Raw genomic sequence first — 19638 nt, forward strand, 5'->3', positions numbered from 1 at the left:
GGCCACAGGTGTCAAGGATGGCTCCCCCGGTGCTGTGCCCCCCATGATGACAGCACAGGCTGGCCAGGGGGAGGGGAGGGCTGCGGGGAGACTTTAGCCAGTGCATTCCGTTTGGGAAGTCCGGATCTGAGGAGTGGCCAGCAGACGGCTGGACATCCAAGTTAGACCCCGGTGTGATGCCAGGGCCCAAGATGAGGGTCTTCCCTGGCAGAAGCCTGTTCTCTCTTCAGGCAGTTCTGACTTTAGAAAGGCCTTCCAGAGCCTACACGGGCCTCCCAGTGACACAACTCCCCCGCCCCCACCCTGCCCCATGGTGCAAGGCCTGCTCCAGGGCTACCAGAGTTTAATTCCTTTTCCACCTGATGGCATTTCGATGTGTGGAGACAGCACTTCTGCTTCCCAGCGCTGCAGTTTCTCTTGTCAACTGCAAAGGAGCAGGGATCCACAGCCAAGAAAAGAAGTCAATCCAACCTTTTCTGCTTTTAGCCTGAGAAATCACAGCCCCTTCTGAGTCTGTCAAGCATCCTTAGAAGCCAAACTCGAAGAGATCTGACCCCTTCCCTTCCCTTCCCTAAAACTCTCCTTAAAGGAGGCCAAAGAAAAGCAGAGCCTGCTTCTTTCTGCCTGGGTGCGGGGACCAAGATGGTCATTCCCTTTGTCTATGCAGAACAGAAAGCAATTAACTGGGAGGATCAGAGCCCTTTCAAAGAAATTCACCCATGCTCCATTTTCACAATAGCCTTGTTCAACTGAAAACAGTGTGTGGATGTCTCATAAAGACCTACTGTGTGCCCAGCAGGGCCCAGACCAACAGGAAGGGAGGCAAGCGAGAAGGCTGTCACCTGCCCTTGGGGAGCTTCAGTCCAGTCGGAACACAAGACCTGCCCACTTAAAACAGAGATCCAGGGTGAGGGAATAGAAGTATGGAAGGGCTCGGGTTCACTGATGGGAGGCAAAGGCAGCTCTTCAACTTCACCCGCTGAGGGGCTGCTAATGTAAGGATAGAGCCAGTTTGTAGGAAGGTTGTAAAACGGAAATCTCCTGGCATACAGGAGCTCCACAGATGCTACTAGAAGACAGCTGACATCATGCTCACTCAGGGCCAGGCATTGTTCTAGTAACTTATTTACTTTTCCATGTGCATGGCAGAGTAGTTCGGGAACTTAGCCAAGGTCCCATGGCTAGTACGTGGTAGTCAGACCTTGAGCCCAAGCAGTTATTAGGGTTTTGAGCAGCTGCAGTTTAGTGGGCCTGGCACGAACGGAGCTGTCCAGGAAGTTCAGAAGAGGGAGAGAGCATAGGCGGCGCCGCGGCTGGGCAGGACGGCACTGAGTAGGAGCTGAGCTGGATCTGGAAGACGGGAGGGTACCCCGGAGAGAGCGCATGCAAAAGCAAAGGCTCAGCAGCAGAAACAGTCCCTTGAGGACACATGCTATTATCTCCAGAGAGATTGGGTGCTTTCTCCAAGGTTCTCCAGGTCTAGATAGAGGTATCCTGACTCCTGTTCTTCTGAGCCTCTCCTTCCAGAAAAGGTAACAGTCAGCAGGCCTTGAAACTACTCTAATTGAAGGCAGAGGGCCACCCTGAACTCAGGACCTCGAGTCTCAGGCTCAGAACCTTCTGATACTGTCCTCTACCTTCTGCCCCACCCCCACTCCGCTCCCCTCACCTTGCTGGAAGTACTCTTTGGGGGAGGGCACTGTAACTCAGTGATTGGAGTCAGATCAGCCTAGGTTGTCGGACTCTTGATTCTGCCACTTGCTGAACCACGGGTCTTTGGACAAGTCCCCTAACTTCTGAGACTCAGGTTTCTTAACTGCAGAATGGGACAATACACCCACCTCACAGGAAAACCTACAAAAACCCTAGCGCTGCACATGCCTCACTGTAGTCCTTAGTGAGTGGGAGTTATGTCTCATCAGAGCAACGCCCAGACTTCGAGTGTCCTCCTCACCTCATAGATGTTGAATTGGCTCTGCCCACGGGCCAGCTCCCGGTAGCTGGTGGTGAACTCCCCAATGAAGTCATGGCTGCAAGAGAAGGCTGCTGCTGAGACCACGAGGCCCAGGCTACGCCCCGCCTCTGCCCATCACCCCACCTCTCGCATCCCTCCCCCTGGCTCCCAATTCTGCCCAGGCCTCTGCTCCAGGGACACACACCAGCAGAGAGGCTGGGTCCCTGGGAAGAGTCCAGTGTCACCCATGGAGCAAGAAACCCAACAACGGTCACATAGAGTGGGACCCTGGAGAATGGGACCCACTTCTACTTGCATTCTTGTTTGAACAACCCAGCAACAAAAGGTATTTGGGGGGACAACTGAGGGAAACTTGAATATGAAATGAATATTAGATGGTATTCAAGAATGATTATTCAATGTGTCAGGTGTGCTAATAGCATTCATAGTTATGCAGAAAATGCCCTTATTTTTTAGACATTCCCAATGAGGTCTTTAGTGAAAAAAATACCATGATGTCTACCATTCAAATTACATCAATAACACATAAAGCAAATACGGCAACATGTAACCCTGTTAAACTCAGGTGACAGGCTTAAAATTGTTCATTAAGCTCTTCTCTCTACCTTTCTGTGTATTTGACATTTTTCCAATAACATTTTTGGAAAAGACTATTAGCACTACATCCATCCAGGCAGCTGGGGGTATTTTCTGCAGTGTCTGCACCTCCTTGGGGCAATGCGTGTGTTTGTTAAGTGCAGTAAAACCTTGTACAAAGCAGAACTCCCACCTCCCCTGTGGTTGGCTGCCTGAACTTCCCATGCTGGCTTGGAATACCTGTTGGAGACTGAGACCCAGGAGGTGTCCCCAGGGCTTTCCCCGCCTTGAGCCTGCACTATATTTTGACTACATATTTCCTGCTCTCAGACTGCGAGTATGAGATCCTTGGTAGCAGGAACCAATGGCATTTGGTGACTGTCCCCAGTTCTCCCTGCTAAAAGAGAAGTATGGGGAACTCCAGGGTAAGATGAGGCAAATCATGGGTGGAAACATGAAGCTGACTTGCATATGATGTGGTTAAAGAGGAGAGGAGAGGAACAGAGCGAGGGAAGGGAGGCAGTGCGGCCGCTGGCAGTGCTCTATAGGAAGGTCCCAGGGGAAGGCGAGCCCCCAGGGAGGGGCCTGGGCCTAGCTTACAGCTGTGTTCTCATGGCCCTCTACAATATCCTGTCCGCATCACTGACTTGAGAGGTGCCAATAGAAATTATGGGGTGTAAAGCCCCTCTACGACACCCCCTGATAGTGCCACAGAATGGCGGGGTCACAAAAGTCAGGATGACACATTTGGATTTGGTTCAACAGATAAGTAGGAGGAGCCAGTGAGGGTTTTGGACTAAAGCGGTAACAGGCCTGTTCTTGTTCTATCTATGAATCCCTAGCGACACCGGCTCCTTGGGGGCACTTAGATCCACAGAAGAGGAGGGCACTGGCCTTCCAAAGTCCCTGAGCGGGAACCACCCTCCCACGGCCAGCCTCCGCCCTTCCAGGCACCGCCTCATGGCATTCCCTTTCCATTGCTCATTCCCTCAGCCCCTGACCCCTGCAGACGGCTCTGAGGAGCCGAGGGCCTCCCCACAAGATTGTGGGGCATGAGCTCATCTGCAGCCTGGTCACCCCCCAAGACTTAGCTTCCCACAGGGAATGTGTCAACGAATGCTCAGGGCACCACTACTATCTGTACTTAAGAACATGCACATTTCAGAAAATCCTAATTCCTCCCAAAGGTGGGCAGATTTTAGGCACTGTCTGGCTGCTAGGCAATTATCTGAGGAAAAGAGGCCTCTTATGCGCTTTGCACCATGTCCTGCAGTACAGAGGTCGTCTGGTGCTTCAGTGGAGCTGGGCAGGGACAAGTCACCAGGGCGGTGGATGCCCCACAGGAAAATCCAGGCCCGCTCACCCCAGAGCTGCCCTGAGTAGAGGCCTGCATGCAGCTCTCCCCACATGAGCACAGGGTCCAACCTCCCCCAGCGGCTGCCCCCATCTCTGCTCACCTCCTGCTTTCTGCCTGCTTACCTGCCATCTCGATCCCAGTCGTACACCTCCACCTTGATGGTCCTGGAAAGCAAAGGGCCCGTGGTGGGATGGGCTTGACCCAGCACCCACAGGACCTGGGCCAAAGGGGATGCGGGGACAGCCACCAGAAGGTTGGGGCCCTTCTCATGCTCCCAGGCCCTTGATGACAGGCAGCAGCCCAAGAGACAAAGGAACCATCCTGAGGCCTTTCAGCAAAGATCTTCCGGACAGGGGCAGCCTCAGAGCTGTGTGAGAACTTCCCGGAATTTCAGGGAGGATGTGGAGCAACAGCCTCAGTGTACCCCTTTTTCTTGGCCACCCCAGAGAGGGCACTGGTCCCAGCATGAAGCCATACTGTGAATGTATCAGGGGTGGGACCATCATAGTGGGAATGGGCTGCTCCCTGGATCTCAGGCCTAAGCAGGGGGACTCTCCTAGGGAGGGGTAACAAGACTGCGTGGGGGACCCCAAGGTCCAAGGAGTCTGAGTGGTGGGGAGCCAGTCCTGCATGTCAGGGATGGGCCCAGGGGCCCTGACTCAGGCATAGCCTGCTGAGCTGTTCCATGCCATGACTGGCTCCTGAGTGAGGGTGTAATTATCTTCACATTTTAGCCTGGCTGCTTTAATTAGTTTGTTTTGACTCCTGTGCATGGGGCTGGGTTCTGGGAACCCATTTTATTTTTAGCCTGTTTCCATAGCAACAGGCTAGGACCAGAGTCTGGAGGAGGGAGGTGGAAGGCTGCAGGTTAACCCTTGGCGCCAGTGGTCCTCCAGGGATGCCCAGGGATGGGGGAGCCGCCAGGGACCCACTGCAGGGTCAGTCTCTGGGGAGGTGGGAGTGCGTGGGGAACTCAGGTCTCCAGCCTTCAGTTCTAAACAGCCCACGCAGAGGTGGCTGTCTGGGCCTGTCTGCCATTAACATAGCATCTTGCCCCAGGCGTCTCCTTGGGTCTCCAAGGCGTCGGCCTTGGGGCTCCAGAAGGAGGCGCTGTCTCCCTTCAGATGAGCCTCTGTGGGGCAGGGGTGGGGGTTGGGTGTGCATTTGCCTGCATCAGGGCAGACACTGTTCTGGAATGAAAGAATGCCCTGTAGGTTGTGTACCAGCTGGATTTTTGTCACTAACATGTAAAATGGCCAGGCATAGACGCTAGCCATACAAAGGAATCTTTTAAAGTCCTGTGAAAAAGCAAAGAACAACGTCTCTCTGAGGTGAATTCTTGTGGCAAGAAACACAAAATCTAGGTCCCTGAAGGTGGGCTGGTGAGCTGGAAAGAGGCTGGAGTGTGGACCTGGAGGCCGGGCCCCTAGCTGTGAGAACTGGAGATGTCACAGCCTCTGAGCCACAGGCCAGTGTTTTAAAACAGGGATAACACCGGTCTTACAGAATCGCTGCAAAGACAAGTTGGTAAAACCTGTGTGCCTGGCAGGTCTCTATAAAAGTGCCCCTTTCTCTTCACTTTAGCATTCAGCCACGCTCAGATAGTTTTCCATATGAAATTTACTTAAATCAGGGACCTCTGAGCCTGGGTAACTTCCCGGGACGACAAGGCTGGAGGTGATCTTAGTGGAACTTTTCCGGCACCCAGACTCCCAGACCCAGTTCTCAGCAGCTCTGGGCAGGGCCCAGGAATCTGGGTTAAAGACGTCCCAAGTGGTTCTGCTGTGCATGTTCTGGGGTGACGGCCTCCAGCCCCCTCGTTTTCAGATGAGGAAACTAAGCCTTAAGGGTACCCAGGGCCTTGCCCAGAGTCACACAGCTGGTGAGGGGCCCCCCACAATGCTGAAGTCTCCCATTCCTTCCCCAGAACCCTCCAGCTCTGCGGGGGACCTTCAGGGACCCCAGCAAGGAGTGCTTCTCTGTGGACCACCTACACCAGTCCCTCAGTGACTGGATCAATGACAGCTACATTCTCAGAAGCTGTAAGAGGACCCCAGTCACAGCCACAGCCTTGGATACCCAAAAAAATCACTGGGGAGATTTTTAAATAATCCCACAGCAAGCTGGCACCGGTAGTTTGAAAAGTCCCCTGGCTGATTCTAACGTGCAGCCAGAGCACTGAGCTCTCTGCACGACAGCATTGGTTTTCAATCTTGGTTGCATATGGGACCCCCTGGGGAGCCTTAGCAATCCTGATGCCAATGCCGCACCCAGAGATTCAGAACCATTGGGTCTGGGGTGCCCCTGGGCAGGGGAACTGTTGAAAGCTCCTCAGGGGATTTGAACTTGCAACTGAGGTTGAAATCATTGAGTGTGAGATTCTGTGCAATATCGAGGCTCCAGGAAGGCTGCAGCCTGGGGGTCTGATTAGCTCAGAGTCTGCAAACTCCAGCCTTGGCTGTGGCTGTGACTGGGAGAAGGAGGGGAAGGAAATGCTGCCCAGAGACAGGGGAAGGCAGTGGCAGAAGCCAGACACAACTGTGACTACTCTGCTGACAGTTTTGTCACTGTCCATCCCTGGCAGTTGCCCCAGGTCACCTCATGTGGCCCTTGTGGTCTGCAAGCCTTGGCTCCCAACCCCTTAGCATAGGCCCAACAAAGGCTCATGTCAGACCAACTGTGACTTCCGGGGACAGCACCCAAGAGAAGGGGCTCCTGGGTGTGGGACAATGAAATGGGCCTCTGTTGCCCACAAAATGAACATCAAATTGGCATAAAAAGGCTCAGGACATGGGGCCCCTAGTTTGGGATGCAGTGAGGTGGCCAGGGAAGACATGGGCTGTGGGACAGGCAGCCCTGGGTGGCAGCCCCAGCTCTCCAGCTACCAGCTGTGTGGCCCCATGCAAGCGGCTAGGGACACTCTGCTACGCCTCTGTAAACGGTACCATTGCACTCACTTGGGAGCTTCTGTGACAAATCAAGTACATCGTTCCCACAGTCCGCACTGGACACGTGTCGTTCTGTTCCATCTAAAACACTCAAGCCTTTTTTGCAAGCTCCTGTCTCCCAAACAATTCTCATTCACCACAAAAATGTCAGATCCACGAGACCAGACATTTTTATTTTGTTCACTGCTACCTCTTGAGCTTTGAGAACAGTGTCTAGCATATATTAGGTAATATAAAGAGTATTCTTAAGTATCTGCTGGCTGACTAAGATCTCCTATCAACGTTGTGAAGTGGGCCACACAGTAACCATACCCTCCTTCCCCCAAATTACAAAGGGAGGTCCAGAGTGTGTGCCTTTCCCCAAGTCACACAGCTGGTTAGTAGCAATGCCAAGCCTTGGGGTGGGAGCCAGTGTCTTGTAAGTCTCTGGACGCCTGGGCCAGAGTGACAGGGCTGGGCATATGTGAGCCTCAGCAGACCAGCAGGCATGAGGGACACTGGCAGACGCCAGGCTTCCCTCCCAGCATCCCCAGCAGCGCCACTTACAGTCTCCTCTGAGCCAAGCTGCAGGACTGCCTCCTAAATGAGCCTCTCATTTAGGCAAGAGGAGGAAGTACATTTCGCTGCCGCTTACAAGTCCCGAAGGCTGACAGGCCCTGAGGGGTTCACCCTAAACTGACAGTCAGTTCTACACTCCCAGGGGCAGGCAGCGCCATTGGATGGTGGGGCTCTGTGCACCCCCAGGCTGCAATACAGTGGCTTCACCTCCTCTGCCTGAGCTCGTTCTGCAGGGGTGAGCTGCGATGATAAGGCACCCCTCGTGGAGGTCCCACATACTGGCCTGGCCCCTCCTGGTCTTCAGCGGGTGATGGGGTTCAAAGGAGAAGCAACTGGTTCTTCCAGGGGCAGACAGAAGTGTGATGTTTTAGAGATGTGAGAGCACCCAGTGCTCTCTCTGGGGGAGGATCCAGTAGCCTTAACACCTTCTTAAAATCCAGTCATTCAACATCAAGGTGTGAGTGAATGACTGACAGCAGCCCAATCACGGGGAATCTGGTTTAATGGGGACAAATCCTCAAGGGACAGAATGGTTAAGGAGAGAGTAGGGGGACTTCAGGGAAGGCAGGGGAAGTGCTTCTTGTTATCATCCCACTTCACCCCACTGGAGGGCTGGACCGGCTCTGATCCTGATGCCATTTCCTCTGACTCCAGCCCTGCTCAGCTAGATCGCTTGGGTTTGGCCTCGTGGGGACTGGAGACACGAATGAAGGGGCACCCGAAACCTGAGGACCAGCCCAGAGGGAACTGCTGGAAAGGATAAATGTACCTTCTCCTTGCGTGGCAAGTTACATAATCTCTGGTCCTCGGTTTCCCCATCTGTGAAATGGGCATGTCACCAGTACCCACCTTCTAGGGTTACTGTGAAATTTAAATTCACAAAATAAGATAATGTATTCAAACCAGTTAGGACACAATTTGGCCAATATCACTCAGTAACCTTAATAATATGAACTGATTTCCACCCCCATCATTCCAAGAAAACTGCCCCTTCTCAGCAGATCCCTCCTTCTCACCCTCCTGGCACTTTTTCACCAGAGTAGGTGATACTTCTGTTTGAACTCCCCTCTCAGCCCCTGATCAGGGCTGCCCTCTCTTGGTCCCCTCCTATCTCTCTGACCATCTCCTCTTCTTTCTCTGCCTCTGACCTGTGGCATCCCCCACAGGGCCTCGCACCCCTGACCTCTGCCAGACCACCCCCCCCCGGACTCCCCAACCTCTGTCCTCGTCTCTCCTCAGCAGAGCACGGCTGTGCCAGTCCCACAGCTACCTCCTCTGGCTCCGTCACACTTCTCAGTCCTATCGGTGTATCATCATCTTCTCTTGTCCCACAAGCTCCAAACTCTAACGATCTCTCCGTCTCTTTCACTCCCAGATCCAGGCAGATGTCAAGGCCTTTTGCTCCTTCCACCTCCAGTCTCAGAGCAGACCTGCCTCGCCCGTGCCCCTGAGCCAGCCTCTCACAGAGCCCCCCTCCAAACACACCCCACTCACAACCTGTCTCGGTCATTTGTCAACAGAGCATTGAAGTGAAAACACAGATTCTAGAGCCAGCCACCTGGGTCCAAATCCTGGTTCTAGCAGTGGCTGGCAGGAAGACACTGGGTGAGTTACTTCACCTCTCTGGGCCTCAGTTTCCTTACCTGTAAAGTGGGGATAGTGTCAGTACCTTTTTCAGAGGTGGTACTAATTGTGAAGAGGGATCATTTTGTTCGTATATATACATTACCACAGACGTGCTACAGGAGGCTCTGCTATTATTATTTGTCTCCCACTCTGGCCTGGGAGCAATTTAAGAGGGAGGCTTGGGTCTGACAGCTCAGTATGCCCACAGCTCCCAACATGGTGCCGGGAGCCTGGCTGGCATGGAAGACACGGCTGCTGGATTCAACTGAATGTGTTCTGTGAGGCTTTAAGAGGTGCCTTCATCCTTTTCCTGCACAAGCCCACCGACCCCCCAGCTCCCGCCCTGAGAGGGCCTCCCAGACGCCTGCACTTCCTAGGGCTGTTGGGTATGTGGGTTCCCCTAGGGCTCCACACAGGACAGCCTGCTCATTTTTACCAAGCCAGTGTGACACGCCCAGCCCCCTCCATTAATCCTGCTGTCAATCATGTCACGGTCAGTCTGTTCCCAGCCGTAGAGAAGGGCTGAGCTGCCCAGCCAGCCTGGAGGAAGACCAGTCAGGGGCTCAGCCTGGCAGGGGGGATGGGAGCCTGCCTGGGCTCTCCCTACCACCTGTACCCTCGCCTCCTCCAATGGCTGAACAGTGAACCCAGGCCCCTGGCTGGCCTCCTCGCCATCCCTGACGAGGCTGGGTTCTGAGACCCTGGAAGTCCCTCCCTAGGGATGCAGCGTTGTGAGGGGTCAGCTGGACTCCTAACAGTCTGGGCAGTGGGGCTGGAGATCCCAATTCCTTCCACCCCATAAGACTTGAACTGCCACGCTCTCCCATTCTCCAACCTTGAATTTCCCCTCCCTTCCCTTCCATCTCTCTCTATCCCAACCATTCTTTCTACGCCTCTGTCTCCAAGAACTGATCCTGCAGCCCTCCCTGAGTCCCCTTTAGGCTCTACTGTCCCAACCCCTCTGTCCTCCCACTCCCCCCACTCCAGAAGCCCCAGGACCGGGCCAGACACGTAACAGGTCCATTTGGCTACAATGCCCACTTTTGTCTCTGGTCTCATTTTACCCCATTACTTAACTATCTGAAATACATGTGTGCACATGTGGTCAGACTACAAACTGCCTGAAGCTGGAAATGAGGCTACATTCCCTTGAATGCTGCACAGCTGGAAGTGCAATGCTGAGCACATAGTAGGTGCTCAATGACCACCTGTGGAATAGATTGTGGCTTTTCTGTCCCAGCCAGAAAAAGGTGCCACCTCATCTCCTGGACGAGCAGCCTAACATGGAGGGAGCCAGGGCTGCCTGGAGACCAGTCATCTGCTCCTTTCCGCCCCCTCACCCCACCTCTCATACCCTGTCAGTTGCCACGGAGAGCAGGTCCCTGAGAGCCCATGCCAGTGCCACCAGCCAGGACGCCCCAGTGTTCCTGTCGCAGTGGCTGGCAGAGGCCCAGCTTCCTCAACGCTGCCCAGGCAGCCCTACCCGTGAACCCCTGCTAGCTCGCCCACCGGCTACAGCAATCACCAGGAAATAGGCTGGGTTCTTAGGACTAAACACAGACCAACACCACCGTACAGCTCCCGTCTTCCGTAACCCCCAGTCCCCTGGCACTTACCATACTTTGTAAGTGCATGTTTCTTTGTGTGATTAGTGGATTAATGTCTGCCTCCCCCACTAGATGTGAACTCCACGAGGTTGGGTGAAGGGTAAAGGCCATGTGTTTTGCTCCCTGCTGACTTGCCAGCATCCAGAGCAGTGAGCGGCAGGCACATGGTGGGGAGGCAGGAACATTTGTAGATGAAACACTGACTTTGGTACATAATTTGTGCACACCAAAGCCTTCTTGTGTAGGGTATGTCATGTGAGCTTCGAAGCAGCCCTATAAGGTAGGAAGACGTTTAAATATCCATTTTACAGACAGGGAAACTGAGGCTCAGGCAAGTCAAAGTTTGCCCAGATTGACAGTACTTTTTAGCCACAGAGCTGAACAGAAACCAGGTGTATTGACACTCAACAATCTACACTCATAAGGTGAGGACGATGACAGCTAACATATAATAAGAGGAGGCCGTCTCGCATCAAAAAGTTCCACAAACTCTCTGTATCCCACCCCTCACCCCCATCTATGGCAACTTGGCTGGCAGAGAGTATCTTGGGGTCCTGATTCCCCAGAGTCCATCTGCCAAGAGCTGGGGACCAGGCCCCCTCTGCATGCCTTACGTAGTGCTGTATCCAGCCCCCACCTCCCTCTCCAGTGGGAACAATGAAAAGCCAGGCTGCTGAACTCCAAGCCAAGACACCCCAACACCCATCCCCACTGGGGATGGAATTCCAGGCACCTCCCATCCCCCCAGCCTGGGGAGGTTCCCACCAATAGGGATGCCACACTGGGAGGAAAGAGGTGGTGGAGGCTTCGAGGAGATAAAGGCAGAGGGGAAGGGAAGGGAGGGCCGGGGAGGCTCACCGAGTCCCACCCTGTGCAGGGCCGTGGCACACAGCCCCAGGAGGCTGTGCTCACACTGAGGGCACTGCCCACACCAGTGCAAACCACGCCTCCTGCATCTGCGCTTGGGAGGGACATTCTGTCAGCTCACCGGTCATAGTCCCCATTGCACAGCGCTCGAACAGGAATGGAGAAAGTTTGCCAGACTGGGTTTAGGGTGTTCTTCATGACCTCAGTCTTGTGGCAAATGGTGAACCTGGTGAAGAAGAGAGGGAAGGTGTCAGGCCCCAACCCAAGGGAGGCAGAATCCAGGTCAACAGCGGGGCCAGTTGATTAATCTATGCAGTTGCCAGACAGTGGAAAGCATGGCTTCATGAGGTAATGAGCTGCCTGTCACTAGCAGCATCCATGCAGAAACCAGATGGTCATTTCCTGGTGATGCTGCAGAGAGGCTTCCTGCACGGGTGGGGGTGGGGGTGGGGGTGGGGTCAGGAGGCTCTGGTTCTGGGGCCTGTTCTCTGTGTGACCTTGAGCAAGCCTACCCAAGCCCAGGCCTCTTTCCTCCAAACCCAGGGGGTTGGTGGATGAGCCTTAGTGGTCCATGAACCCCTGAACCTGTCAGTGAAATCGAGTGTCTTGAGTTTCGTATGCTTGCTGTTCCCTTTACGGCAGCACTCTCCCCGGATTTCCATGTTCATGGGTCACCTTCTCACTTCCTGCCAGTCTTTACTAAAATGTCACCTCTTTGACATGAGTACCTGCCCTGAGCACCTTATCTAAAACTTACAACCCTCTGGCCCCCTGACACTGACATCCCTGGTCCCCTTCCATATTGTTTTTACATTTCACCTGTCACTGTTTGACATTTCACATAGTCTATTTTTCTCCTTATTTATTTTATGGTCTGTCACTAAAATGTAGGCTCCATAAGGGCAAGGGTTTTGTCTTCTTTGATCACTGGTATATCTCTAGTGGCCAAAACAGTGCCCGGCATTTAGCAAACATTCACTAAATACTTTTTTTTTTAATTAATGAATAATTGTATTTCTCAGAGGAGACTTTCCATAGCTTTCCCTGGCATTTCAAGCCAGAGAATGAAAGCCCCCAGCTGGGATGAGCTCTAAGACCCTTTCAGCTTTTCCAGTCTGAATCCATCAGCTTGCTTTGCAAAGTAAAAGTGCGTAATTGGCTTATCCCAGCTGGGCCCCCAACCAGAGTCCCTGGCCATTCCCCACACCATGCCTGGCTGGCCCCATCCTGGAAGCCTGCCCCGACCATACAGAGGGTTAGCTGGGAGCCAGAGTAGAGCTGGGGCCAGAGGTCCGTCCCCCTGAGATTTCCTAGCATCCATCTCCGGGCTTGGAAAGGTCACCCAGGAAGGTGCCCGGGCTCCGCCTGTGCCCACACAGCCTGTGCCATTTCTTTTCTGGCAATTTTCAAGTCAAAATGTCATTTCTGTCACTGAGGCTCAGCATTTCTCTTCTCTGCTCCTTCTCGCCCACCCACTGGAGTGTAGAAATACATGTGGGAGACCTCCCCACACACCCAGAGCTGGTGATGACGACAGGAATAGGACAGAGAAAGGAGGGGCCACAGCTGCCCATGGCTGGGGCAGGCACGTGGGGCAGGAAGAGGAGGCAGAAGGGAGAATCAGGAGCCCTAACCACTCAGAGCCTCCCCCCACCCCCAAAACAGTCACACACATCTGCGTGGACCCTCCAACCTCTCCATCCCTTTGGAACCACTGCCTTCTCTGTCTCCTTTCCCTGCCAGCCAAACTTCCTGACCAGGTCTTCTAAGCGGTGAGCCTGATTTCTTCCCTACTTGTTTATTCCTGAGCCCCGTGTAGTCTGGTTTCTGCTTCAGACTCGTGCCTGAAACTGCTTTCTTTACGCTCCCCGACCCCCACCTCCACACACACACCAAATCCACAGGCCCTTCAACTTCCTGCTGCACTTGCCGTGGGGGACCAGGCCCTACTGTGGAAATGGTCCTTGCCGTCATCTCACCACTCCACTCAATCCATTTTGACACAAACTCAGAGCTGGCGTGGGAAAGCGTTAACCACTGGGGCCAGACAAATGTGGGCCCCATCCCAGAGCCGCTATTCACCAGCTGGGCCACCCTGAGGAAACGACTTTCTCTCTTTGAGCTCCCCTCTCACTGTAAAATGGGGTAAGAACAGTAGCTGCTGGGCTGTTCTAATTACCCGTATTAACTCCTTAATCCTCACAGCAACGCTGCGAGCTGCTGCTGCCAGCGAGCGAGGTGTGAGGATTACCCCCAAGTGCACACCACGAAACCCCAGCTCATAGCTTTAGCGGCACGTCCAGAAGGAGCCTACTTCCATTTAAATTAACTAAAATGAAATGAAATGTAAAACACAGCACCTCTGTCACACTAGCCGCATTTCAAGGGCTCAACAGCCACATGTGCCTCTTGATGAGCATACTGGACAGCGAGATACAGAACATTCCTTCATCCCAGGAAGTTCCACTGCGATAGAGACTTGCCTGAGTTACGCAAGTTGGTAATCGGCAGCGCGTGGCCGGGCCCAGCAGGCAGCATGGTGGAGCCAGCTCCCCACCATCACACGCTTACTCCCAGGCCAGTGACTGGATTAAGACGAGGGAGGCACAGTGCCAGGAGCACCGTGGGCACCTGTGGATACTTCCGTCCCTTTCCCTCCTGGCATGGCAGGTGTGACATTTCACTCCCCTGGTACCCTCACTGACCTTCCTCCCATCCTCTTCCTCCTAACTGGCGGTGTCCCCAAACCTTCCACTCTTCTCCTCACACCCTGGGTGACTGACCACTCTGCTCTCACCAGCTCAGCCTCTGACCTGTGCACCTGCCCCTTCGCAGGTGCCTGCTCACTGGCCCACCTCTCAGGGGACCTATGGATGGGTTTCTGCGCTGCCCTGGGTGTCCCCGCTGGAGAGATTCAGCCTGTGCTTCAGGTGAAACTCGCCCCCAGATAAACTCCCATCGCACACCACCATCAGCTCTTTTGACATCTTCAACAGTTAGGGTTCCCCACAGCTCCACTACCAGGGAGGAGGCTGTGACCATGTCCTGCTGAGTGAGGTCTCCACTATGGCCCTTTGCCCCCATCCTCCCCTCCCCCTTGCTCCCCTGCATTTTCCCAGCACAGCTTGCCCGGGGCGCAGCACCTCCCACCCGTTCACGTGTCAGTCACCAGTCTCTCCCTCTTCCCCGCCCCCTCCCCATCCATCCTACACATCTCTCTGCTAGAACAATCATGGGCAAACACTTTTTGCAACACACCCCTTTCCTGCTCCCAAACCCTAATCCCTCCCTCCTCCTGGCCAGCGGGCTCCCACTTGTAGACAAGCCCAGGTGACCTGGCATTGCCTCTCTGGAGGTGACCTGTTGTGGACATTGCCATGGACACCTAGAACTGCAGGCCTTTCCCTCCTTCCCTCCAGTCAAGTCAAAGTCAACAAGAATTATTTAAAGAAATTCTGCTGGGAGTCCTTTGGTGAGACAAAGAATCCTTTTGTTATGCAAATGAGCGTACCTAATTTCCCTTGTTTTTGTACATTCAGGTTTAAAAATCAGTTTTCCCTTGAACTGAAACACACCTCCTCCCTGCCACTCCCCTGCCCCCCAACACACACACACACACACACACACACACACACACACACAGACACCCAGAATTTCAGAATCAAGAGGAACCTGGCAGAGAACTTTCTGCGTCTGCTCAGGGCACACTTGCTTTACACTTGCCTTTTCTCTAGCCTGTTATGCTTCCCTGCTCCTCCCCTGTGGACCCATTTTCTTCCTCTCCTTCAGAACCTTCTACATTCCCCTTCTCTAGCAGCTGTTTTTCTAATTAACCTCCCTGGCCCCATCACTTCCTGATTCTGCAGAATCCCAGCCATAAGTGGTCACAGCCTCCCAGAGCTCTGGGGCTTAAAGAGACTGTGGAGACCACCTAATCCAATTGGTTCATTCTACTGATGAGAAAACAGGCCCAGAGAGGGGGCATGACTGCCTGGGGTCACACAGTGGGCTGGTGCAGAGAACACAGGTCCCCCATCCTCAGCTTGGAATCTGTCCCTCTGTAAACATCACTGACCTACATTTGCCAACATGTTGTGTTTCCGACACATGGTGGGTGGCTTCTAGATTAGAAGAGGAGAGGAGGAGATGGGGCTTCGAAGACATGCAGAGTTTTGAATGGAGCCTATGGTGAGGTATGGGGCTGGGTGGGGAAAGGGGTCCAGATTTGCCAGGCCCTATGTGCCGTAGTGGGGGGACACGCAGCAATGGGGTGTTCAGAGGGCTGTGGGTGGAGGAGGACTATGCTTGGAGATACAGGCTGATTTGTGTGGAAGAAAGAAAGGACGATCAGAGGGGCCCTCGTTCCCGCCCTAGCCCTGTTTTCGTCCACTCCCCCCACCTCCAACATACCTAGCACCCACCATTGCTGAGGCCCTCAGTGGCACTGCCGGCTTAGGTTGCCCCACCCTCCCCGGGCCCACCATGGGCCAGGGCAGCACCTCGGAGCCCTGACTTCCTTCCTGATCCCCTGTCCTCCCTAGAGCAGGAGCCCCAGGGCAGCGCAGGGGGAGGTGGTCTCAAGCCACCCTGCTGGCAAGCTGCCACACCCATCCATCCGGGACCCCAGAAAGGGGGTGAATTATTGCCAGGGAACTCACGTTCCATCCTCGTTGCTTCTGTAGAACACCAAGAAGGGGTCGGACTTCCCAAAGAAATCTTTCTTATCCAGCTTGTTGGCACAGAACTGCATCGTGGAGACATCCTGATGGGAGGGAGGGAGAATAGAGAGATGAGGTAGGAGATGGCTGGAGGGCATCCCAATCCTTGTGGAAACACAGCCCCAGGGCCTGACAAATAGAACGCCAGGCACCAAGCCGGTTAGAGAGGGCAGCACTTTACGTTTGCCCAGCATCTACTACGGGCCAGGCCCTGGGCTAACAGCAGGGTTTCATTTCATCAAATGACCCCACTGGCAGGTCTAGCTGAGCAGTCTGCATTGAAGCAGATGCATTCTGGAGCAGGCTGCTTCCATTTGAGTCCTGGCTCCGTTACTTTCTAGCTGTGTGACCTCGGAGCCTCAGTTTCCCTTCTGTAACATGGGGCTGATTACAGTACACACCTCAGAGGGCCGTTGTGCGGGCGAGATGAGAGCAAGTGTGTAAAGTGCTTAGCAGAGAGCAGGCACGTCGCACCCACGTGGTCAGTGGTAACGCACATGATTTCACTAATCTGAGTGGCTTAGAGAGGTGAAGGGACCAAGGCCACTCTGAGCTTGTCCTGCCAACCCGAAAGCCCTCGCTCTGCCCAATCGCCTCACTCCCTTACACATGTGCATGGTTCCTAGAGGACATGCAAGTTTAGGCATCACTTTCACCCCCCTCCCTCAACTCAAGAGAGGCCCACCCAACTCTCTAAGGTAGATATGGCTGGGACCATGACCCATTCTACAGCTGAGAAGCCTGAGGCTCAGAGCGGGGCGTGACTCCCCCAAGTTCACCAAACAAAGCCCTGGGTTTATGACTCTCCTGATGGGTTCATGGCCCCGCCTGACCCCACACGCAGCCCAAGAGCACAAAGAAGGTACTCAGGGCCAAGTGAGGACCACCGGACTCCTCCCCCCACATGGCACCCAGCTCCTAAGCTCACTGTGGCCGACTGGGCACTGGGCAGAGATGCCCATATGTCCTCCTCTCCACCTACCCCCATGTGGCCTCTTGAACCTGAAAGTTTTGCATCCTGACAAATCAGCTGCCAATGGCCAGAGCTCAGGGCTCTGTCCTGTAGTCCCCAGGGCCTGGTTTGCCCTCAAGGGCCAGGGCCTGTGGGGAAGTCAGTCAGCTTTCTCATGCTACCCCCTCCTCTCAGTGAAAAAGAGGGTCTCTTGAAATCAGTGTCCTACAACCCAGTGAGGACCAAAATGGTGGCAGAGAGAAAGATGCAGCCTCCAAGTTTGAAGGACATCGTCAAAGGTCGGGTAGGGGCGTGTGGTATATGGTCGCTGGAGCCAGGCTGCATCTCTTACTAGCTGTGTGACCTAGGGCAAGTCACTTATCCTCTCTGTGCTCAGTTTCCTCATCTGTAAAACGGTGGTACTGGCAGTGCCTACCTCATACGTTTGTTGTGAGGATGAAATGAGTTAATACGAATACGGTGCTGAGAACAGTGTACGGTGCACACTAAGTGCTATGCGCATGCAAACTACTATTATACGGACACTTCTCCCCTCCTCCCAGCACAGTGTGTGTGGCCTTTGTCCCTGCCCCACCCCCACTTCCACCATCTCTCACGCCTCCCTTCATGGACATCTGACAATGGCAAATACAGGGCACCCGTCCATTCACTCACCCATTCATTCAACAAACATTTATTAGAGACCACCTGTGTGGGCCAGGCCCTAAGCTCAGTGCATTCTTATCAGAGTTAGCCCTCAAAATAATCCTCTATCACTTTTTACTAATGAGGAAGCTGGGGTTCAGAGAAGCTAAGTAACCTGCCCGAGATCACCAGCTGGTAACTGGCAGAGCAAAATTCAACACGTGTGAACTGTTTTCAAAGTCATGCCTCCACCAGCACACCTTCTGCCTCCCGGAGAGAGAAGAGCACGTTACAGTTCAGGGGGCCCACTTCCCTGATTTCCTCAGACTCTGGGTGTGTATGGGCAGCGAGAGGCTGGACTCTGCGTAGCCTGGGATGGAAGTGCCTCCTGAAGGGGGCTCTGGGGAGGGGCGGTGCCCAGGTAACCACGGCTTTTATCATGTTGCCTGCATGAGAGGGAGAAGGAGGCTGGGCAGGCAGCTTCCAAGGCCTAGAAACCTGAGGAATCTTAGGGCCTCTGGAGAAATCTAGGACTTTTGACCTGGGATAAGAGAATGGCTGACTCGCTCAGTACTTACTAGATGCAGGACATCTAGGGTAAAGCCTTCTCTTTATGTACATTATTTCACTGAATCTGCAGAAAACCATATGAAATAACTCCGTTACTCTCCCCCGTTTACAGATGAGGAAACTGAGGCTTTCAGAGGTTGTCAATGCCCATGGTCACACAGTGGGTAACCCACAGTGGACTTCAGGACTTCCCCCTTCACCCTCCCAGAGAGATCTCTAGCCTTCTAAGTCCTGTCTCTCCCCAGGAAGACGTTCTAATCCCATCCCATGCTGGGTGGAGGGAACAGCTTAAATGCCTCCCTGGGAAGCTCCACCCCATGGCTTAGAACAGAGAAGAGGCCCGGGACCTGGTGGGCTTCTCCCAGCACTGGGACAATAAATAGTGGGGCCCAGTGGAAAGAGAAAATGTGGGGTCGTTTGTTCAAAAAGTATTGAGAAATTTCAAGACAGTGACAGCAGAGCGTGACACCAAGAGCAGGCCCTGTGTGACTGTTGCATAGGTCCCAAGCCTCTGAAGCTGGCCCTCTCTTCCCCCCACGGAGGCACCAGCAGTGACATCAGAAGCGACTAAGAGAGTGTCAGACTCCACCGAGGAGAACAGTGGAGGCAGCCCGAGCAGGGAAGCCAGGGCTCTCAGTTCTGCCGAGTCCTAGCAATCCCTCAAGCTCTCTGAGTTGCAGTTTCCTCGTCTGTAGTGTCGTGCTAGACAGGATGTCCGCCACTGTCCCTGTACGCCGGGAAGTTTAGGCTTCAGTGGCAACGTCATGGGGGGGCATACTGGGACAGGGGAAGCAGCTGGGGAGGCTTGCACTCGGGACAGTCTGTGACTCCAGGGCTCCTCCAGCCTCCCCAGGACATGGCTCAGTTGTGTCTCCAGATGTGACCCCACACATCTGGAGGTCACCTGTGTGACACCGGTACCTAAATGAATATAGGTGAGCCACACACAACAACCTGCACTATCAAATAAAAACATATATTTGAAACAACCAAAACAGATGCCACGAAATGCGGGGGCAAACGCTCTTATTTTTTTGCATTGTAGGAGAATCCCTCAGGGCCCTGCAAGATCAGGAAGGGGGTCGAAATATTAGGGAACGAAATGAATGTAGAACTTAATAGACAATGCTTCCAGGGCCGTTCAGTGCCCCACTGGGAGGGCCACTGTCCCAGCACAGCACCTGACAGAGGGAATAATACAGAAGAGCCAAGGCCCCCTGCTTGGAATTCCAGCTCTGC

The 19638-nt window shown here is 53.9% G+C and overlaps 1 protein-coding gene across 1 annotated transcript in view; it reads right to left on the minus strand.

Annotated features, from left to right (window-relative positions):
- Window positions 1–19638, minus strand: part of CPNE5 (copine 5) — a 90455-nt gene that overhangs the window by 18554 nt on the left and 52263 nt on the right. Inside the window, exons 10-13 of the mRNA XM_074332865.1 lie at window positions 16173–16276; window positions 11636–11740; window positions 4031–4072; window positions 1955–2030 (exon numbers count right to left, since the gene is read on the minus strand). Coding sequence (XP_074188966.1) covers window positions 1955–2030; window positions 4031–4072; window positions 11636–11740; window positions 16173–16276 — 327 coding nt within the window. The remainder of the gene's footprint in view (window positions 1–1954; window positions 2031–4030; window positions 4073–11635; window positions 11741–16172; window positions 16277–19638) is intronic.

The sequence above is a fragment of the Rhinolophus sinicus genome, linkage group LG05, assembly GCF_036562045.2.
Source record: "Rhinolophus sinicus isolate RSC01 linkage group LG05, ASM3656204v1, whole genome shotgun sequence".
Classification (NCBI taxonomy): Eukaryota; Metazoa; Chordata; class Mammalia; order Chiroptera; family Rhinolophidae; genus Rhinolophus; species Rhinolophus sinicus.